Genomic DNA, 23,696 nt, shown 5'->3' with positions numbered 1-23,696 from the left:
TTTGGTATAACAAACAAACCCAAGAAAGGAAAGATTTGCAAAATTTAAGGAAAGAAATGAAACAGCACCACAAGGCGACGGTGGCGCTTTGTGGAATATGGGCGGCGACGCTTCTTTACGGTGAAATGTTTTCATTTTGGGTACCTTCTTCTTGGTCGTGTTCTTCTTGGCCTCATCTCCAAAAATCTTCATCTCTCAATTCTACGGTAATTAATTCAATTACTCCTTCTCTATCTAAATCAACCCTCAACATTTACTTAACGGTTAATCTGATAGTATATCTTAATTTAAAAAGTTTCTGCCTTTTGTCTTGTTGTTTACTGCATCTAGATGGACTAAATATTCCAAATTTATGGTACCCTTTACCAGCATTTATACTAATCCTCACTTTTAGAATAATTTGGAATTATACAAAGGCGTAGATGAGTTGGTAAAATGTTCTACTGGTTTAAGTTAGGTCGCGGGTTCAAACTGACACTCATGTATGCCGCCGTTTAAAAGCTGGGATTAGAGTTTTCCTTTTGCAAAGTAGCTAGCTCGAGTGAGAATTAGTATGAATGTGGAATATTTAGGTATTTCCGTTGAGACGCATTCAGGACACTCAAGTACCCTGTACCCAAAAACATTTGAAATTTATGTTTATTACAGATCATCAAGTTCTTGAGCCACTTTGATTAGCTGTGTATTTTTAACAGCTTCACTTAAATGCCACTTTTGTATTGTAAATTCTATTACAGATAAATGGAGTAGGAAATTATGTAAAAGTTGCTGTTATAGCTGACCCACAGGTGATATTTTGCTTCTTCTTTTTTCCTGCACAATTCTTTTTTAATTTTTTGAATATGGGATTTTCTAAACTGATATGAAGTTACTATAACAGATTATGGACAGAACCTCGCTTCGTTTACCTCCAAAATCGTTTGCTTTGGAGACAGTGCAATTTTATACTGATTTATACATGCGCAGGGCTTTCCTCATGTCTATCCTGCCTTTGGAACCTGATGTGATTTTGTTTTTGGGTGATTATTTTGATGGAGGCCCTTATTTATTAGATCAAGAGTAAGACATTGAACTTCAATCAGCTGCTATGCTATGTTGTTGAAGTCATTACAAAGTTGCCATTTTACAGTTCTGGATTGTCTTTGAAATTTAATTTTGGTCAGGAAGTATGAATCATGATGTCAATACATTTTCTGTTCCCTTAGATCATTCTAAAAAAAGTGAATTGTAACATTTAATCTTTGTTAGATTAAACTTCTGTTTTGCTCCTTGCAATGAATATCCGATATCCTCTTTTCATTTTACTTCTCTCCACTTTTATATTCGATACTGATCAAAATTTCTAAATGTCCAGCTCTTCCTTTCGCTTTTCTGAATTTTGACTTTCAGCATATTTTTCAGATACTATATTCTGTCCAATTCCTTCATGTGACCTTTCTTATTAGCTTCGTTTTCTATATGTTCATTTCTCCTTTGTGTGTCCGTGCTTGACATGTTTCCTCTTATAAGATGGCAGGAATCACTATGGCGCTATAGGCATATCTTTGGAATGGATGCAGAAGGAAAATATGCAGATATGCAGGTGTACTCCATTCCTGGAAACCATGATATTGGCTATCCAAGCATCAATTCTCATAAACCAGAGGTACTTTAGAACTTTATTAATTGCAAATATACCATTTCAATTTTTACATATACACATTCCTTATAATTAATAGGAATTTACTTTATTTTTTTATCTTTGTTGATGAACGGTACACAATGAGAATAATTTTCATTTGGGAGAAATTGGAAAATGAAATGCACCTCACCACTCAAAAAGTTTACAAGGATTTGTTCCTTGTATTGTTAGTTACTGGTTGCTGATTGTTTTAGTTATCTGCAGTACCTAGTGCTGAAGAATAGGTTCCATTTTTTACTGGTTTAAGGGGTTCTTTGAGTTGAGTGGTTTTTTTGTTTTTATACTTTTCATATGGTTGACACTTATTAGAACACTTGTAAAAATTGCATATTTTATATTTGGTCATGGATTGTATTTGTGTAATTTAACTCACTTACATACAGGTGGTGAGACGCTATGAGGAAGGGTTTGGAGCTAGAAACTTTCGGTTTACAATTGGAAAAGTGGAATTTATTGCTGTCGATGCTCAGACTCTTGATGGTAAAGTAGTCAACTCTTACATGTTCAGTGCAAATCTGATTTACAAACATTGAAGTTTAATACCACATATGTGTTTCTAAGCATGGTAATTTCTATTGAAGCGGTGTGGTATCAGAGATATCCTTGCTGGTAATTGAGCAAAATGCTTAGTAAAATTCCATAGTTTTCTATGACAGAAATAGTTGTAATGCTCCGATGACACTTTAACCAGTGACATATATATATAGATCTCTTCAGGTACTTTTGTAGTGTTTTTATAATCAGGATCCTTAATCTCACGAATATTTCTGAATTTATGTGGCTTGTACTGAATAAGTTATGAATTTAAGATCATATCATGCAACATGATTTGCTTGATCACATATTATATTTTGTTGCTGGCTACATTTATTTTGTGGTTCGTGCACTGCATAGTAAATGTACACTAAACAAATTAATACCTGGAATTAATTGGGTGTTGTAAAGCGACGTGAATCTGAAGAGATTATGATTTTTCTATCTTCAGGTGACCCACAGGGAAATATTTCTTCCATGACATGGGAGTTCTTAAAGAATGCCTCTAAGGGTATATATATGGTATTTGTTTATGGTTTTTCACTAATGACTTGGTGCTTACAATTTACACATTAGTAATTCAATTTTTTTTGTTAATATTTATCCAGACACACAGCAAATTCCAAGGGTTCTACTGACCCATATTCCATTGTATCGGCGGGATAATACTGATTGTGGCCCTCACCGTAGTTCCCCAATTGTAAATCAGGTATCATTTTTGTCAATTCAGGAGAGTCCTTTTTTAGCTCGTTATCTTTGTTAATTTGTTTTTTATCATGTGTTTTGAGCTCCTTCTCCTTGTTGTGGATTATGTATCTAAATGCATATGTTCCTCTTCATGCTTGTACTCATTTGCATGTATATCTCTTTCATGTGCAGCGAATTTCACATTCTCCTCATAGTCAAGAAATAGCGTAAGCTTTTTGTTCTTTTTCTAATGAAATGATCTCAAGGGACTTGTATGAAATTCTAGATTTTAATTGGTTGTTTGCTGGTTGTTGATGCTGCAGGTACCAGAATTATGTTACTGAGGAGTCATCGAACAAATTGCTGGAGTTGCTCAAGCCTGTAAACACTTTTTACGCCCTTGATTTCTCGAGTGCTTTATCTGCATATGCGTTTAGCATCATATTTAATTCTTTTATACGAGAAGCTGAGCTTGAATTTTATTTTAAATATAACTGTATTTTATGTAATTGGCCACCTTGTTGTTGAAGATAATATTGGGAACAACCTTTTGCTGGCAGTAATACTCATGGTTTCCTGCAGGAACTTATTTTATCAGGACATGATCATGACCAGTGTACTGTGATACATAAGTCAAAGTCTGACCCCATAACAGAGGTAATCACCTGTTAGTTTGCCATATCTTGTTTTGCCCGGGGTAAAAGATTAATTGATAATAATATGCAGCACACTGTAGGGACCATAAGCTGGCAGCAGGGTAACCTGTATCCATCTTTCATGCTATTGTCTGTTAGTAACGCTGCAAATGCAAATCAAACCACTGCAGAAGATGCATTACTTTCTCAACTTTGCTTTCTTCCGATGCAAACACACATTTATATATGGTTAGTATCGCACTAAATTGCTATAACTAGATGGGTGGATATGTTGTGTTGCTAATTCCTTTGCTCAAAATGTCAGGTACGCGGCCCTCTTCGTTTTAACACTTCTGACTCTCCTCTTCTGGCCAACCAGCGGCATAAGTTTTGAGCGTTACTCGAGTGGTTTTCTGGCATGTTTCAGATTTTACAGTAGCATGTTTAGAGGAGAGACAAAAGAGAAAAATGAAGATGAGCATTTCGAGTATGAGGAGATGTGGGATGCGGAAGGAACCATGCATCTCGTGAAGAAACCTCTGAATATCCCTATTTCACGTCTCGGTGATAATGCTTCAGTGGAGAGGTGTTTTAAATCTCTGCATTTTCATGAGTTTTAGTTGTATGATGCGCAACATATATTTGCCTTTTTTGCCCCTTCTCATTTTCTTTTTATTTTGGCTCGATGGCAGGGGTAATGCTGTGATGCGGCCAACAGCAAGAAAAAACATTACCCCGGAAATGGAGATATCGGTGAATATTGATGGAAATATGGATCCAAACATAAAATTGAGCCATAAGACAAGCAAATCAATGACAAAGATCATTATCCAGAGACTAATCAGGACCGTCTGTATGGTTGTGGTCATTGCCGCTGTAAATGTACCCATATACATGATGTTGCTCTTCAAAGATTGGATTGACCTGTGACATTTAAAAATAGCGCACAATGAAGTGATTAAACTTCATCGGGTTTATTGCTTCAGCTCCTCATTTGAAGTTCAAGTGTTTTATCTCAGTGCACTGCACCATTCTGAGAAATCTGCGGCAGTTCAGTTTTAAAACTGACGAGCAGGATCGCCTGTGAGATAAATGTAAGTTTATCTTCGTCTTGGATAATTGGAACTTGAAATTGTCCTGATCATGAATCCTTAGAAGAACTTCATGCCATGATTAGTTGAAACGTGAATTTTCGGAGGGCAAAAACCATATGCGCAGAGCTTCAATTCATCATTTTCATGTCCTGATTTCGCATGTATTGTTGACTAATGAGCTATCTTCCACAGAAACTTATCAAAGCCCAATATTTCAGCGTTTCATTTCTTTCTCTGCAAACACTTTTGCCATTCTGAAACTTTATTTTATACTCCCTCCATTCCACAATACATGTCGTTTTAGGTTCTAGCACACATATTAAGATGTCATTAATTTATGAAATTATTTCCTGAATTACCCCTAATAACTCGCCTGTCAGTTTCATAAACAAAAGAAAGAAAAAAGCTTTCCCATAATAAAACACAAATTCCAAAGCAATATATTAGGTGTCCTTCACTTCCATTTCAAAAGCAACACCAACTTCTAATTTCTTTTCTTTTCCAATTTCTTAATCACTATAGCTTTCTATCTTCTTCTTTTGCAGAGCCTTGCTGCTTCTTCACAAATCATTATCCTTCACATTTCACACAAAAAAAACTCCATCGGTTCCAAATTTTTAATATCCTAATCTTTTCTTTTTCTTATCAATAAGTTCCAGCGAGTTTTCTCTCGGTTTTAATGTCAGATCGTTGCTGCTATAGTTGCAGCAGCAGGGCCATCTCGGCCTAACTCAGCCGCAACAGCGAGAACGATACACTCTACACGAAATAATCTTTGGAGTTTCTTCAGATGAATGAATCTGTGTTTGTAGATGAAATAAAGCCTTCTCTTTGAAATTTTTGGACTCAATAATCTAGATTCTAGACTATACATATCACGAGCACTAATAAAAAAAGCTAGAGAGTTGTCCTTTTCTCAAAAGAAGAGAAGGTCATTTTAGGTAGAAAGAGGTGTAAATATCTATAACGTCATGTATTTTAGAATTTTTCAAATATTCTAAAACGACATGTATTGTGGAATGGAGGGAGTAACTTATTATCATGCAAACATTATTTTACTATTTTCCGTTTCAGGCATTTCTATTTTCATGCAACATTGCCGATGAATATAAAATAGAATAAAGACTATGCAGATGCTGAAATTAAGAGAACAGACTTGACTTCAGAATGTTTCATAATAGCAGTTGATTGTTTCAAGTTAAATTCAAAATTAACTGCAAAATGCAAATCTCAAGAAACTTAACCTGCAAGAAAAGTGACAGTCATAAATGTAATTTTTCAAATCTGTAACACATTAAATAATGTTTATAATCTTATGAATCACAACGTGTCAAACAACATTTACTTTGGATCACACAAAATTATAAGTTATGTCTAAGATCTGAGCATATCTATAGAGACATTTAAGAAATAGCTGTCCCCAACTTGACATAAACATAATCTTACAGGATTAACTCAGAAAGCTACATATGTTTACTGATATTTTTGCCATTTGCTTACACAAATTCTTTAATCATGCTGCTGAGTCGCCATTATGGTTTTGTAATATATAGCAACACAAGAAGAGATTGTGTTCAACTGCCAAACATGGGCCAAGATCTGTGTCGTAGGATGGACCAACCTGCTTACTTATACACTAGACAATATTGCATCATTTGCGCCTGTCACTACCCTATACATACCATTTCAACTTACACTTGTGAAAATATTCCATTAATCTTTACTCAAAAAATTCTCTTTGATCATTCCATTTTTTTATAATTAAGATTAATTTTTTTCGGTATTTTTTTGACGTTATTTTACTATTTGCATTGTTAAATAACCAATTCATCTAAAAATTCAAGTTGTTCGGTGATGCTCTAATATTAATATTATTATAGCACACTCTTGCACGTAAACATTCATCAGGCTCAAAATGTGAACAAATAAGCAAACTACACCTTTCGATTTGATATCATGTCAAATAACCAATTCACTAAGAAGCTCACGTTGTTGGGTAAAACCGACCTAAATCACCCACCTACTCCTTAGTGATTTATCAAATTCTTGAAAGCTATGCTGTACATAAACATATAAATGTTTGAAAGTTGAAACAAAAAATGGCAAAACACTATGTTTCACTTGAATTAACCAATAATATAAAGTAATTCGAAATTTCAAAAACGGAAAGAAAATGTCGAAATATAAAACTTGATAAATTTCCGTGTTACATTGACTGAAAGAGGAATATAATTCCGTAAACTTTTTTTATAACGAAAAAGATAAATAATTAATTTCACAAAGAAATTAAAGATAAGATAAGTTTATTGAAATACAATTAATATTCAACTACATGGACTTACAACTCACAATTACAGCTTCTCTCCTCATTGTTTTTTTTTCTTTTTACAGGCAATGACAATGTCACTCCCTAAAAAAGAAGGAGATACAATTTTACAAATTACCCAAATACAATCTGGAAATCAAAACCCTTTGCTTGTCAAAAGGCGACCAACTCTCGACGACGACGATGATTCAGCGAACGGTGGTAAAACAGCAAAGAAAGCAGCTATATGATGATGACGAACCATATATAATCAGTAATATTCTTCTGTAGATGCTCCAAAAACCCAAATTGGGTAAAAACTGGTGGAATAATTGCACCACAGATGAATTTAATAAAACGATGGGTTCAAGTTCAGCAGATCATAAGCTACACCTTAGCTCTCATGAAACCAAACCGGATCGATCAGCATATAAACATATACATATTGATAGTAACATAAAGTATACATAATTAATAAGTAGATGACAAATAAACTATTCATCACCATGAATATACCAGCACAGAAGCATGGTGGCGCAACGCCGTAAAATATAGATACGGGCACGTTGCTGTTTAATCAAGGAAGCACATTTAGTGGTGAGACCCTTCTTCTTTGAAGAGGTGATCTTGGGTTCGTATTCTTGGAGTTTAAACTGACCAGCCATTGTTGATGATTCAAGATTACAGTAGAATGTTTAGAATATGGTGAAAAAATAGGAAGATGGTGAAAAAAGATGAGGGGGAGAGGGGGAGGTTGAAAAAAAAAACTAGGGTTTACTAGTAAAAAAGCTCAATGAGGAGCTTGAGAGGTGGTGGAAGGGGAGATGGGAGTATATATACAATGTTTTGAAGCTCGCAAGTCAAGAAAGGGTTTACTGAGTTTTGAAGGAATTAAGTGAACATGGACATGGACATTATATTATAGTCTGCTTCGATATTTGAGGGATTTGCATGGAAATTTACAGCACCTCATTTTTATTTTTATTTTTTTATGTGCTACGTGCACAATTTTATTGTTTATTTTAGTTTACCTAGGTTAAAGCTTAACAAAAGACACATTTTTTTTTGGAATTCAGCTTTTTCACTTGATTTTTTTTTAAATATACTAACATTCTGTTTTAATAATTATACCTCAGCTTTAAGAATTTAGAGTAATTATAATTCAAATGATTACTACTCTTTTTAATCGAATTAAATTTTTAAAAATTAATTGTATTTACAAAAAATGGAAATTTATGCCTATTTAAAAAAATGATAATATTAAAGTCGAAGAAAGCAATTTATAAATTCAAAATAAAAGTAATCAAAATATAAATGAATCTTGAAGAAGTAATTTGAACAAAGGGTCAACGCGCCCCCTGAATTTGTGACACGGGGTCATCTAACCCAGTTTATACTTTTTTGAGCAAATAACTCCAAAACTCTTTATTTTTGGGTCAAATAACCCCATAATTATATTTTTAAAATGCGTAAAATACAAATCGGAGGTGAGAGATGCAAAAATGTAATTAAATATTTTTTTAATTATTGTGATATAATTATTCTAAATTCAGGTTTTTTAATAAAAATACAAATTATTGGGTTATTTGACCAAAAATGGAGAGTTTTGGGGTTAACTGCTCAAAAAAGTATAAATTGGGTTAGATGACCTCGTGTCACAAGTTCAGAGGGCGCGTTGACCCTTTGTTCGAAGTAATTTCAAGCTAAAATTTTTCAGGTGGTCTAATTGATTTTCAGAAATATAAAAATTTCTTTTTATGAATGATGAAATCTTTATCTATACTATATATAAAAGCACGGATAGGGGACATGTAAATTTACTAAATAATCCTTTTCAGTTTACTACTAAATAAAGGTTTTATAGTCATTAACTAATTAGTTATTTAACTAATTAATTATTTAATTAATCACTATTGTAATTAAAGTTCTAATTAGAATATGTAGCTAAATTATTTCCAATTTATTTTTTAGTATGTAAAAAATAACTAAATTGTCTCCAAATTAGTAGGAATACCTATCTTTTAGTTTGATTGAACTATAAAATTAAAATATTGTATTTGGTCAATATATTATTATTTAAATTTCTATCTTATTATTTTTAAAGATATTATTAATAAAATTAAGTTAATTATTTAATTATGGTTATTATAAAACCAAAAGAACAATAAATTCAGTATGGAAAAAAAATTAATAATCGAATATATTATATTTACTTTTACAAAATTTTTTAACTAATTTAATATTAATTATAAATAAAAAAGTGATATAATTATAATAAATTTATTAATATGTTCATTGACGAGTTACATTACGAGTCACGTGCATAGCACGTAATGCGAAACTAGTATATGTAAAAGTTATTTTAGTTTATGAATTCCTAGATGTGTGGATGATATTGTAGTAGTATTAGTTTTGGAAGAGATGAGAAGTGTGAAAATAATTGAATTTAGGAAAGTGGGAATATAAAATATAGAATAGATTGATTGGAGAAGTGGCAAAGTGGGCATGAAAAGTGGAATTGTGTTTAATGAAGACAAAGCATCAGATTTGGCTTATGGAACATAGCTCCGGCAACTTGCCCTCATTTTTGAGGTAGCTAGTCTGTTTGGTTGGAGATGAATTTCCAGTCAGGTAGAGTCTGTCCACCACGTCTATAAATTATTAAATTTAATTTCAAAAATGATCTAATCAAAATTCTAAAACTGACTGAATTTACCACTTAAACTAATACTAATATATAATACATTTGATTAAATGAATCTTATAATTTTAACCCTAACTAAACCGTTTTTTAGTTATTTAAATTAAATTGATTGAGCTAACCTCGATCTTTAATGAAATTTAATTGAAATAAGCGATTTAACTGACTGTTTCCTCACTTCTACTCTATTATATTATTTTCTCTTATTCACTAGCAACTTTAACAATTAATTAGGTGCAAACATACAATTGCATACACACATATATTGGGAATAATTATAATAACTCTCATGAATTTAGGTTCAAAATTAGTTTATTTTTTAAAAAATTTAAAATTTATTATTTTCTCCTTCACTTTTAGATTTATCTTAATTGAAACCCCTTTATAAAAAGGAGTTTTAGTTCAAAAAAATTAAAAAGTAGCATTTATAAAAATTTAAGGAGAAAATTATTTCGATATGTACACTTACAGAAGCAATAGTAATTGACGCTAGATTATAATGAAATCAGAAAGTAAAAAAAAGCGAGATAAAAAAATTTAGTTAACGAATAAAAAAGAACAAGAGTGATGATTAATATTGAAGTGGGAATCCCACATTGGTTATGTGTGTGAATGGACATGTGTTTAAATATTAGTTGGGCACCTCCACTTAACACTAATTGGTTTTAAAATGGAATCTGACATGGTATCAGATGCTTGTCCAATCACACAATTTAAATTTGGTCCGGCCCATGTAAGATGCATGAGGAGGGATTGTTTACTCGGTCCGGACCCTACGCGTGAGGGGGAGTATTGAAGTGGGAATCCCACATTGGTTATGTTATGTGTATGAATGAACATGTGTTTCAATATTACTTGGGCACCTCCACTTAACACCAATTGGTTTTAAAATAGAATTTAAGAATTAAAAAAATGAAATACTAATATGAAAAGAGATAGAATTAGGATTAGAAATAATTAGTGACGGGCAGTCAGGAACGACTACTCATTCTGCCCCAATATATGCGCTAAACTGTTAAATTCTATATAAAAAATGGTTTTTAATGGAAAACTATATGGTTTTGCTTTATAATATGCAAAATGGGGTTGAGCAAATCTAATGATTCTGAATCAATAAAATGAAGAATAAAAGAGGAAAAGATTTAGTTCAAAGGTGAAGTTAGCTGTCAATAAATTAGTTGTAAAAATCAAAGATGGATCTTATACATTGTATATGTAACTCTCTGCTAAGTAAAAATAACATTTAAATCCATGTAAATCTTTTTAGAATAATCTTCAATCACCAGTAAGATCCTTCTATTTTGTTTTTATTGATAATTTGTGTTCTAAATGAATTACAAGTTACAACTATATGACGGCACCTTTAAATTTTCTACATTTAAATTAATTCCCACTCTAACCGGATAGGTCGATCCCTAACGGGAGGGAAAGCTCTGGTCCCGAATTTTAAACAGATACATACATAAATACGGTTCAAAACCAGCAATATCACTTAAGTCATAATAGCGCTTTAGCAACTCACGTGCATCATAAAGTTTGATCCTTCTAATCTATTAAGTTGAGACCCATTTCAACGTTAAATTTTAATGGGACTGTATTTATATTATCAGCTGTAAGGTCTAATAGTTTTATAATTTATTTCAATTATATCCAAATAACAAATGAAAAAAATGAAAAATTAATTGGATTTTATTTTTACTTTTTTATGATATATTTAGTCCATAAGTGAGGAAAAATTTGTAAATTAATTACAAAATTATCTATTAAATTTTAATGTTATTAATAAATTATTTTATGAATTCTTATGTTATTATGATAAAATCTATGCACTGTTTTTTTTAAATATAAGCTAATTTATCATAAAATAATTTTGAGATATTGAATCATAATTTTTTTTATATCATTTAAACTCTTTATCTTATTTACTTATAGCTTGGATATAATTGATTCAAAATATAAAAATAATGGATCAAATTGTCATATATATTTATTCAGAATATATTAATTTTATTAGATATATTAATTCATTTTGTATATTCTCTACGTTCTTAATTATATGTTGTTATAGAGTTTCTAATTTATTTCATATGATTTTTGAGTGATTTCAAAATATTGATTATTTTTTTACATAAAATACTATGTTTTAAAATCTGTCTATCCATTTATGATAGAATTTTAATACTAATATTTCTCATGCCTTTTATTTTCTTTCCTCTTCTTACCAGCAAAATAATTTTCTTTGAAACATGCAAAATAAATATTTAAAATTAAATGAGCAGTAAATAATAAGGACAATCTAAAAATTGTATTATGTATTTTAATTATTTTCTTAATTTAGATGTCTTACTCTAAAATGATATTATTGTATATGGTTAAAAATGAGGAATAATATTATTTTATAAAATTTCTTAACTCATAATATTAATTAGTGCTGAAGTGAGATATAGTAGGCGGACATGATTTTTGCTGTCTTACGCACAGAGAATGGGGCAAATTATAAGCTGTACTCACACATTATACAGTTGATTTTCATTTTGAAGCAAACCATAGAATATGAGTAATTGAACATATACTTCTTTTAATAAAAGAAAATAAAACAAGGTTGAAGAAACATAGATAATTACTTTATTATATTGCACCATGTATACGTCATTAAATTAATATAGGATTGAATAGTCACGTCCATATAATTCATTACATTATTATATTTTATATTGTATAAATAAAAAATTTAATTATTTTAAAAGTTATGAACTTTAGTGTGTTTTGTATTTTAATATGAACTTCAATTTTGATATTTCACAGAATAATTGTCCGTCAAAAAAATTACCGATATGTCTACCCAAAATCTTCTTTAACTATCCTAAAATCAGATTTGATAAGGGGGTCAATGCAGACAACTCTTATCTTGATTGATATGGTGGTTCAACACCTAAGTAAATTAGATTATATTGATATCCATATTTTTTTTGTCTTTTATATCACTAGATCTAGGGTTAGCAAACGTTTAGAACCAACCGACTTTATAATTAAAACCAACTTAATTGAATCTAATTAATTTACCAAAATCTTAGAAAAACAATTTTAAACCAACCGAATTAGTCAATTAATTTGGTTAAATCATTAAAATTGTATAAAGAAGAATATTAAAAAATAGATTAAAATATATTAAAGAATTGATTAATTTGAATAACCAATTTTTTGAAATTTTAATCCAATTTTTATCAACCTACCCAAACCGACCACTCCAACTGAAAACCTTTAATTGAAATAACGAAAAACCTTTAACTGAGGTAACCAAAATAAATCGCTCAATGTAGTTAATTTGGTTTAACTAAATTTTTGCTCACCCCAATTAGGTAGCACGGACACTTCATTCAATCGACGTTTCCTGTTTCGGAAATGTTTCGGACACTTGACGTTTCGGATACAAAACTTCATTTTGTACATAGAAAATTTTAAAATTATACCATTTCGCCGTTTTCAAGTGTCCCCTTTCTCCGTATCCGTGTCCGTGTCCGTGCTACCTAGCCTCAAACTATATCAATTGTTTAATGATCTAGTGATGTTAAAAACTCAATTTTTTTTGATTTTTTAAAAATTTATCTAAAGTTCTTAAAAATTATAAATCTATTCCAATCTAATCAATACAGTAAAAATATATTTAATTTTTCGAAATCAATTTAATATTTTTTAAAATTAATTTATCGGAACCATGTGCATCTTATTTGGCTACTATTCCATTTTTCATTTTTTTTTAAAAAATTACATATTCAATTGTTACGTAGGTGAAATTAAATCAATTTTGTCAAACAAAAATAAATTTATAATTTTTAAAAAATTTGGATAAATTCTTAAAAATTGCTGATTGTTTAATTAACTCTACCGTAAAATATAGAATGAAAAGTGAAAAGGCTATTTAACTTGCATATTCGGTGCCTTCCACGAACATGCATTCCATTCGATCTCCATCGATTGGAGTTTTGCTCAATTTTCAAGTTCTTGAAATAAAAGAAAAAGGAAAATCAGCCATGTCCAATGTATATTTCCATTTCAATTTGAGTGAAACTGAAGTTGTCAGCGTTTTTGAAAAGGATGAGTTCCGTACTAGGATTGGTACATTAATCTTATTTTATTTTTTGTCAATGGCTAAACTTTATTAATTGAAAAAATAATATATACAAATAAAAAATGACTGCTCATCACCAATGAATAAATCATTTCAAAAGTAAATGATGAGAACTACAAAGCAGTCACCAATAATTTTAATTTATATAATTATGTTCTAATATATTCAAATATTAAAAATATATATCTTTATTATTATTTTTTATATGACTTCTAATAAAATTATAAATATTTAAAAACCGTATATATTATAAACTAATAATATATAAGATTAACAAAAAATATATTTTAATTGATAATATAAACAATTATAAAAATAACAACAATATAATAATAATAATAATATTGTATTTTCTTATATTAATTTTTATATTTATTTTTATTTTTATGTAATGTTTAATATGTGTCTTTTATTTAAATATAATTTTTAATTTACATATTAAAAATATTAATATTTTATTTTATTTTAGAGTTAGAGATAGAGTATATGGTTGGAGGAGAACTTATTTAGAAATAGAGATAGAATTTGTAGTTGGAGAAAAATTTATTCTATCTCTATAAAATAGAGTTCCAATAATTATAGAGTGGGTTGGAGATGGCCTCAGATAATATAATTTTCTATAGGAAGTGGTATGTATTAGGTAATCGGAAATTGAGCGAATCATGTAGAGTTTTAAGGAAGCAAGGAAAACTGCAGAAAATCATACTGTAATTGCAAAAAGGAAGAAAAAATATAGTAGAAATGATGAAAAGTAAGTAAAAATTGAAAAAACAAAACAAGATTATTTAAAAATTAGGTTTGATGAAGGGAAGGATAATTAATTAAAGAAATATTGAATTAAGTAAGAACCTGAAGATGAAAATAGAAAGAAAATACCAGAAATTGAATGGCAGCAGTGAAGAGGAAGTGGCGGCGGCAAATTCAATGGAAGAAACCGCTAATAACCGTCATCACTTTCAATTTATTGCCCAGAGCCTTTGTATAACTGTACAATTAGGGGGGAATGGCAGCAATGAGCGGTGGCCGCTAGGTCAGATTGGCAACGGAATTGAAGTTTCAACTTTGACAGAAGTCCTTTTACTTGCATCCACCGCCTGTAACTTGTCCCTCCACTGTCAGGTTTGAATTCTAACACTAATCATATATATCATTACGGTTTATTTTGACATTAATTCATCTAATTATAATCAAATGGACTACATGTTAATTTGTTTATTTCATATGCTTACAATGTACGATGTGAACTAATTTTATCAAAACTTTTTTTTCATGAGAAAGTTAAAAATATTATGATTTCACTTAACAATTTAAGTTTGTTCTCTTAGTTTAATAAAAAAATGGCAATTTCTACTAGAATTAAGCAATTTGTGTATCAATTATAAAAAGATAGAAAGTTTATTTTACACTCAAGACTTAAAACATAAAACTTCACCATTAGCATATAAAAAAAGAGACCAATTTCATATGACTACAACCCAAATGTTATAAACATTGAGCCATATTCTGTAAAGGTAAATATATAAGTACCAATGGACAATATAATTAAGACAATCCTCTTTTTTTAAATTCATTAAGAGATGAATCGAACCATGTACGGCTTGATGTCTTTGAAAAAAAAGTTCCGGCTTAACGTGACAAGTTTGATGATCGAGAACGCTATACCAGCTGAGATCCTTTCGTGCGCACGGCAATACCGAAAGGCATTAGAGATATTCATTCCAACATTCCCACATAATAAATTCTGAAATGTATATCTTTTTTAACATCTAGCCATTCATGAATCGTGATGTTTGATTAGTAGAAAGTGTTACACATGTTTCGTTAGTCCTTACCATAAAAATAAGAAATAAAGAATTGGAGATTTTGGAGGGAAATGTAACAGAATTATAAATTATAAGACCGTTAGGTTAGAAGGGTAAGTTCAAAGAGAGGTAGTTATAAGCTAACAGTCAACACCATCTTCAGAAGTATTAGTTCCAATCTGAATGTATATCAAGAAATAAAAACGCTGAAATAAAATAAGTTTTAGAGTTTCAAAAGAGTTTATGTAAATGAAAACGAAACATCCAACAAATTTTGGTGCAACATAGTATATAGTTAGATTAGTGATATTGTCATTGATTCTTTTCTGAAGTTACTATGTAATTAATGATTGAAGATCTGAATCATGGCCGAGGAGCTGGAGAAACCGTTGCTCGATCCTGAGAATTTCAATCGAGATGGGATTGATTTGGTAAGTTCAATACCAAAAAGATTAAACATTTGACAACCATTTCAAAATCAAAAACATTCTGAACTTTTGAAAAACTTTTTGATTTATAGGAGCAGTTGCCTCTCGAGGATGTTTTCGAGCAACTCAAAACTTCAAAACACGGACTTTCATCAGAAGATGCTGAACTTCGATTACAAATTTTTGGTCTAAACAAACTTGATCAGAAGCCCGTAAGCAGTACACTTTTAGAAAATTCAATAATTCATGGAAGTATTTTGGTTAATGAGTAAATTTTTAATTGAATGCAGGAAAATAAAATTTTAAAATTTCTGAGTTTCATGTGGAATCCTTTATCATGGATCATGGAAGCTGCAGCTATAATGGCAATTGCTCTTGCGAATGGTGGTGTAAGTGCCTTGCTAATGGCTGCGTGATTATTTTATTCCGATTTAAAAAATTAACAGTAATTTTAGTTAATTTTCTGACTATTTCAGGGAGAAGGTCCAGATTGGCAGGATTTTGTAGGGATCATAATTCTTCTGATAATCAATTCAACAATCAGTTTTATAGAGGAAAATAATGCTGGAAATGCTTCAGCTGCACTTATGTCACGTCTAGCTCCAAAAACAAAGGTGTGTACCTTTTGATTCATTGCCTCAATTACGACAAATTCTTAAATGAACCTAGTTCATCTCGTAGGATTATGAACCATACATTAATTGCGTGACAGGTAACATTGTTGAATGTAATTAACCAATCAATAAATATCACATTAATTAGTGATATATATTGATTGGTGAATTATATTCAATAAAACCAGGAGCACGCAATTAATTGAAGGTTTATAATCCTGCATAGCGAATCATGTTATGTCTATTCAGAAGAAGTATTATTTGGATAATTTGCAGGTTCTGAGGGATGGACTATGGAAAGAGCAAGACGCAGCGATTTTAGTTCCAGGCGATATTGTCAGCATTAAACTTGGCGATATTATTCCTGCTGATGCTCGATTGCTCGAAGGCGATCCATTAAAAATCGATCAGGCTTGTGCTTTTGCTTTCCAACTATTCTGCTAAGTAGTGATTACTGATCATAACAAGCACTCAAGTACTATAATATATAGTAATGGTGTAGTGATTTTTGTATGCAGTCAGCTCTTACAGGAGAATCTCTTCTTGTAACCAAGAAGACCGGTGATGAAGTGTTTTCTGGTTCTACATGTAAGCAAGGTGAAATTGAAGCTGTTGTTATTGCCACCGGTGCTAAAACTTTCTTCGGAAAAGCAGCACGTCTCGTCGATTCCACAGAAATTGTTAGCCATTTTCAGAAGGTACTTACAAACATAAATTAATCATTATTGTCCGAATCAAATGTTTCAATGTTTTATTTCCATTTTCATAAACACTTTTGAAACACAGAACTTCCTATATCTAATCTAAAACATGTCATTTTGCTGTTCAAATGTTTCCGTTTCAGCATTTTTATTTCCGTGCAGCATATATCAGACTGCCTAAGAAATGACTATTACTATAGTTTCTAGGCTTGTTTGTATGCTTTAATCCACAAAACATGTTGAATATCAAGTGTGATTGAAATTCTAAATATAAAAGGTTCGAGTAGAATGAGGAACACATAAGTGAAAAAGACCGACTAATCTGGCCACGATTGTGGTTCCCTTTCTGGGCTCATGAATGTGTTCTCGCTACACTGTGCTCCTTCTAGTTCTAACAAACACATATTATGTAAGAACTTCTGTAAATATTGCATAATGCTAGTTTTACAGTTTCAAAATTTTTCAGTTCTAATCTCTTTAATCTCAACTGCTAGAAATAAAAAAGTGATCCAAATTATGAAAATGTTGCATGACAGGTTCTTACTGCCATTGGGAACTTCTGCATTTGTTCTATAGCACTAGGAATGGTTCTTGAAACCATAATAATGTATGCGGTTCAGGGTCGGTCATATCGGGATGGAATCAACAACCTTCTTGTTCTCTTGATTGGAGGAATCCCTATAGCTATGCCTACTGTTTTGTCTGTTACACTTGCTATTGGTGCTCATCGTCTCTCTCAACAAGTACTTTTCGTATATCAGTGATTTGAATAGCAAACAAAACGGAAGTTTGTGTTCAAATTGCAAGGCATTTTATTTTTAGTTTCTTTTTCAAATTTTAATTAGGGTGCTATCACAAAGAGGATGACTGCAATTGAAGAAATGGCAGGCATGGATGTTCTTTGTTGTGACAAAACCGGAACTCTCACCTTGAATCGCCTCACAGTTGATCGAAACCTTATCGAGGTGAAATAAAAAATCTTATCTAATTCTCTACGTAATCTTTAATAAACTTAATTTCTACCTTATAATGCCTTACATTACCATTTGCAATAACAGCAAATATGAATATTCTGTATTGAATACAGATTGCTCTGTTCTTGAACAGAGCATTTAGTTAAAAACAGAATTCCCTGTTTTTACCTCTTTATGACTGAATTTGATGTCTCATTACAGATTTTCAACCATGAAGTGGATAAAGACATAATAGTTTTGCTTGCATCAAGAGCATCCAGGCTTGAGAACCAGGACGCTATTGATTCCGCAATTGTTGATATGCTTGCCGATCCAAATGAGGTCAGCCAAAAGACGAGTTAACTCGTTTTTCTTTGATAATAGTAATAATAATGATAATAATGATGATCATGATTTAGGCACGCGCGACCATTGAGGAAGTCCATTTCCTGCCTTTCAATCCAGTCGAAAAACGTACTGCAATTACATATATCGATTCAAATAATGGTAAATGGTATCGTATCAGCAAAGGAGCTCCGGAACAGGTTTTCATTTGACCTCATAATGCTCACATTCGACAAAGAAATTGTTGTACATTGGTTAAATATCAAAGTTAAGCATCTCATGTCATTTTCCAATATTTCAGATACTAAAGCTGTGCAAAGATAAGGATCTCATTGCTCAAAAAGTTCACACCATCGTCGAAAAATTCGCAGATAGAGGCCTGAGATCACTTGGAGTCGCGATTCAGGCATTCTACTTGCACCTATATTTTTGTTTGTGTTAGCAAAAGGGATCAGCTTGTACATAATTTTGTAAACCCACTCTTGCAGGAAGTACCTGAAAAAATTAAGGACAGTCCTGGAGGACCTTGGACATTTTGTGGTTTATTGCCCTTGTTTGATCCTCCAAGACATGATAGTGCTGAGACCATTCGTCGAGCACTTAACCTCGGAATTAATGTCAAGATGATTACAGGTCCGAAATGTAGATCAATTTTGATCTCATTTCTGCTGTGAGATATTTCAATACAAATTCAAGAAAAAAAACTAATGTCTTTTATGTGCTAATAATGTAGGTGATCAGCTAGCAATTGCCAAGGAGACAGGAAGACGACTTGGCATGGGAACGAACATGTATCCCTCTTCGTCGCTGCTAGGCTGCGAAAAAGATGAAAATGAGGCTATTCCGTTGGATGAGCTCGTTGAGAAGGCAGACGGCTTCGCTGGCATATTTCCAGGTATATTCATTGCATACTTGTATCTTGACTCTCAAGTTATCCTACATTTCTATATTTTATTTCCATTTCTATATCTAAAAACGCTTTAAAACTCTGAAACTCTATATTTATAGCTTATTGTAAACAAATGTCATTTTGCTGTTTTCTGTTCCAGCATTTTGCGTTTTAACATTTTTGTTTCCGTGCTACATAGCTCTTAAGTAACACGTGTTACTCGTATAAATTTTTCAGAACATAAATACGAAATTGTAAGAATCTTACAAGAAAAGCATCATATAGTCGGGATGACCGGAGATGGTGTAAATGATGCACCAGCCTTGAAGAAAGCAGATGTCGGTATAGCAGTGGCAGATGCAACAGATGCTGCAAGAAGTGCTTCGGACATTGTCTTAACTGAGCCTGGCTTAAGTGTCATAATCAGTGCTGTCTTAACCAGCAGAGCTATTTTCCAGAGAATGAAAAACTATACAGTTAAGTCTCACCTTTTTTTATCATAGGGATAATTACTATCCTCCTCCCGAGATTAGGTCAAAATTACTGTTTTCTCCCTGTATTCTATAACATCACTATGTTTTTTGTATGCAATGTGCAGATATATGCAGTCTCAATTACCATTCGTATCGTGGTTAGCTGAGTTTTCTTGTATATTTCCAATTTCTATGTTAAATTTTGATTTTGAATTGATGTTAGAAACTCATATGCAGCTTGGTTTTATGCTTTTAGCATTAATATGGGAATTCGATTTTCCACCTTTCATGGTTCTGATTATGGCAATACTTAATGATGGTAAGAACTCCTAGCCAATCTTGTCACATTCTTTACTGATTAACACGGATCAGAATTCGAAACACGGTGGAAAGACTATTATCTATGTAGCACGGAAACATAAACGCTGAAATGAGAGACGAAAAATGATTTTTATACTATAAGAATAAGTTATAAATATGAAGTTTTAGAGTTTCATAAGTGCAACATAAATTTGGTTAACAGCTGTAGTAAATCAGGACCCCTTTCATTTTCTCTAGGGACTATCATGACTATTTCACATGATCGAGTCAAACCATCGCTATGGCCCGACAATTGGAAGCTACCGGAAATATTCATAACCGGAATAATCATCGGAACATATCTAGCCTTAGTAACTGTCCTGTTCTACTGGGTTGTGATCGACACTAATTTCTTCGAGGTATCAATCAATCAATCCTTCTTGAATATTCCAATAAAAAAATACCATTTTTTTCTCAAAATTTTATCAAATTATGTGCAGAAAACGTTCAATGTAAGAGATATATCAAACAAAACTGAAGAAGTAGCCTCTGCTGTATATCTACATGTGAGCATTATCAGCCAGGCCCTAATATTCGTTACGCGTTGTCAAAGTTTTTCGTTTCTGGAGCGACCCGGAGTTCTCTTGATGTGTGCATTTGCAGTGGCTCAACTGGTATATGCTTGTCATATATTCATTCAATTTTGTCTCTGATAAGAGTACTAATGGTCTACTATTTTTTGTATGTTCTCATTGTATGTATAGGTAGCAACCTTAATTGCAGTGTATGCAGAAATTGCATTTTCTTCATTTAGTGGCATTGGATGGAGATGGGCTGGTGTGATATGGTTATACAGTTTGATCTTTTACGTACCGTTGGATTTCATAAAGTTTGCAGTTCGTTACGCATTGAGCGGAGAACCATGGAACCTTGTATTTGAAAGAAAGGTGTGTGATTCTTCTGAGTTTTCCAATTTTCGGTATTCTTAGAATCAACGAATTTTGTGAATGTTTAATTTATCGATTAACCGTTGCAACTTGCAATCATACGCGATTCAATAATTTGATAATATTTATTCTTTTATTGTTATTTTGGTCATTTTTTATTAAACAAGATTTCAATTCTATTTCGTTCAATTAGTCCATCAGAATGATTCTTTTATATGGCTGCTTTCTCAGAGAAGTCTACAAGGCTTGGAGGAGCCAAACCAGGAATTCTGTGCCAATACAGGATCTTCTTTTGTTTCTGAGCAGGCCAGTCAGTGTGCTGAAATTACCAGGTAGGCTATTAGAAGCGAATTTCTTTGAAAATTTTATTTTACTAGGTCGATACCCGCGCGTTGCGCGGGTGAGATTGAATAATTTTATATTTTTTAAAAATTTAATTCTTTATTTGATTGTTGGCCTAAGATATGTTTTAAAATTAAGTTTTCAAACTTTACTAATTTTTTAATTTGTATTAAATTAAATAATTTAACTTCTTAATATAAATTAAACTTTAAAATATATTAATATAATATTGCTAAATTTGGTGATTAAACTGTTTTCTAAAGAATCATATTTAGTAGCTTATAAATGTTATTAACATTTACTTAAACTAATTAATTTAAAAAATAATTGTAATTCATAATCTATAAATATTAATTATATATCAAAATCTTTGAAATGTTATAACTCATAAACATAAATAAAATCTTCAAATTTTATAACCATCAAAATTTTCAAAAATATAAGTTACATTTTATTTTGAATTAAATTTATTTATTATTTATTTTTTATTTTTTAAATTCCATAATGTACAAGAAGCTACATTTTACATTATTTGTTAATTTAATATAATTATAAAATAAAAAAACTTTAATTGGCAGTTTATGATCAGTCCACTTGTCAAAGTACCCATGATCATCATAAAATTTAAATTCTATTTAAAATGTTAACTAATTAAATTTCAAAAACTTTTCATATTTCATAACATATAATAATATAATATTTTATTGATTAAAATTTATAAAAACTCGTCATATACAATTACATATAAACACTACTAATATATTAAAAAGATTAGAATATTATAGTCATTGAACTTTTAAAATTCTATTAGTTTTACTTTTTATATGTCATAACTTACAATAATATTTTATAAAATTATAAATCAATTTAAATTTAAAAAATTACCAACTTGTCGATGTGTCAATTAACTTATCAAAATATTCATAACACTCTATTTGAATGATAGAGTAAATAATTGATACATGACAGGTTAAATACTTAGAAAACTACATCCCTTATCATTATATCCGATGAAATTACACATCCCAATTACTTCATAATTCATTTGAGTCTCAATACCATCACTGCTTATCTAACCATGATGAAAAACCGAACTGCATATTTGCACTCGATAACACCTGCTATGAATTTACTCTTTATATTTCTTTCAATTTTCAGTGAAACAATTACTCGAGCACAGATTGTCAGCATAAATTAAAAGCATGAGACCTTTTTAAGTATTTGAAGAAATAAACATTTATATATTAATTCACCCCAAATTTCTAGAAAAATATTTCACAGAAAGTGATTAAAATTCCGTCAATAATCAGAAATTGCCTAAACCCATTTAATCGAGTATCTGATGTGCACATGAGCCAAAGTACAACATAAATTCCCAAATTTCCAGAAAACTATTGCCCAAAAAGCGATTAAAATTCTGCGAATAAAAAAATTCCAAATATAGCCTAAACCCATATAACCTAGCACATAATTTTTAAAGATTGAAAATTAAAGCTGACCTGAGCCGATGAATTCCATATTTTCCTATCCGAGATTCTGGGTTAACAAAATTTGGTTGTTACAGCTGAGTTATATGGAAGATTGAAGACGGAGATGGGTTTTGGTGGTTTTTTGATGTTGAACCTGAATGGTGCTAGTTTTTCAATTTTAAATACCACTGCAGCAGTGTCGTGTAACGGATTGAACAGTTGAATGGGCGCACAACGTCTGGGAGGGAATTGGGTTTTTTAGAGAAGTTCGAAAGATTTGAACTGTTCGGGAATTAAAAAACGTCTGGGAATTGAATTTTACGTTATTAGTTGGCTGTGCAGTCTTTTCCGTTTTTGTTTAGAGCAAGGCCGTGTAAGTTATGAGTGAGAGAGTTGATGAGAGTGAATAATCCACGTGTCAGAATTATAGAGTGCTATTGTGTTAAAACAGAATTTGGGAGTTCAGAATTATAATATAGTATAGATATAGATATAGATTGTGTATCCGTTTTATAGTTTTTTTACATTTCAGCATTTTGTTTCCGTGCAACTGATTCGAATTTGTATGTTGTTTGATTAATTTGCTTCTTTGGAGCAACTTGCTTTGAAATGAACTAGAATATTTTCAGGCTGGAGAAATTTATACATTGAGAGGACATGCTGAATC

The 23,696-nt window shown here is 31.2% G+C and overlaps 2 protein-coding genes and 1 long non-coding RNA gene across 4 annotated transcripts; 2 read left to right on the top strand and 1 right to left on the bottom strand.

Moving 5' to 3' along the window:
* On the top strand, nucleotides 1–4,860 carry LOC126682476 (uncharacterized protein C630.12). The gene is made up of 13 exons (XM_050378190.2): nucleotides 1–206; nucleotides 738–788; nucleotides 881–1,059; nucleotides 1,510–1,645; nucleotides 2,065–2,161; nucleotides 2,667–2,726; nucleotides 2,824–2,924; nucleotides 3,095–3,129; nucleotides 3,226–3,283; nucleotides 3,485–3,559; nucleotides 3,629–3,786; nucleotides 3,863–4,123; nucleotides 4,230–4,860. The coding sequence occupies exons 1-13, from the start codon at nucleotides 57–59 to the stop codon at nucleotides 4,465–4,467; spliced, it is 1,599 nt and encodes a 532-aa protein (XP_050234147.1). The 5' UTR covers nucleotides 1–56; the 3' UTR covers nucleotides 4,468–4,860.
* A 9,492-nt stretch (nucleotides 4,861–14,352) lies between these two features.
* LOC126682623 (ATPase 10, plasma membrane-type-like) lies at nucleotides 14,353–23,527 on the top strand. 2 transcript variants are annotated; one of them, XM_050378361.2, is made up of 22 exons: nucleotides 14,356–14,885; nucleotides 15,925–15,999; nucleotides 16,089–16,208; nucleotides 16,287–16,385; nucleotides 16,473–16,610; nucleotides 16,887–17,021; nucleotides 17,129–17,308; nucleotides 17,848–18,054; nucleotides 18,157–18,276; nucleotides 18,487–18,606; nucleotides 18,684–18,809; nucleotides 18,911–19,015; nucleotides 19,098–19,242; nucleotides 19,343–19,504; nucleotides 19,736–19,974; nucleotides 20,097–20,129; nucleotides 20,209–20,290; nucleotides 20,530–20,690; nucleotides 20,772–20,945; nucleotides 21,036–21,218; nucleotides 21,450–21,550; nucleotides 23,125–23,527. In XM_050378361.2, exons 2-22 carry the CDS (start codon nucleotides 15,934–15,936, stop codon nucleotides 23,126–23,128), a joined length of 2,700 nt encoding a protein of 899 aa, XP_050234318.1. In that variant the 5' UTR covers nucleotides 14,356–14,885; nucleotides 15,925–15,933; the 3' UTR covers nucleotides 23,129–23,527. The 2 variants fall into 2 exon arrangements, with proteins under 2 accessions (XP_050234317.1, XP_050234318.1); XM_050378360.2 differs by having other exon boundaries at nucleotides 14,353–14,885; nucleotides 20,530–20,945.
* On the bottom strand, nucleotides 22,433–23,150 carry LOC126682624 (uncharacterized). The gene is made up of 2 exons (XR_007641476.2): nucleotides 23,060–23,150; nucleotides 22,433–22,678 (listed from the first exon to the last, which is right to left on the bottom strand). It is a non-coding gene; the product is annotated as an uncharacterized LOC126682624 (long non-coding RNA).
* Nucleotides 23,528–23,696: the final 169 nt, after the last annotated feature.

The sequence above is a fragment of the Mercurialis annua genome, linkage group LG5 (assembly GCF_937616625.2).
Source record: "Mercurialis annua linkage group LG5, ddMerAnnu1.2, whole genome shotgun sequence".
Taxonomy (NCBI): domain Eukaryota; kingdom Viridiplantae; phylum Streptophyta; class Magnoliopsida; order Malpighiales; family Euphorbiaceae; genus Mercurialis; species Mercurialis annua.
This window is presented reverse-complemented; position numbering and strand designations above follow the sequence as displayed.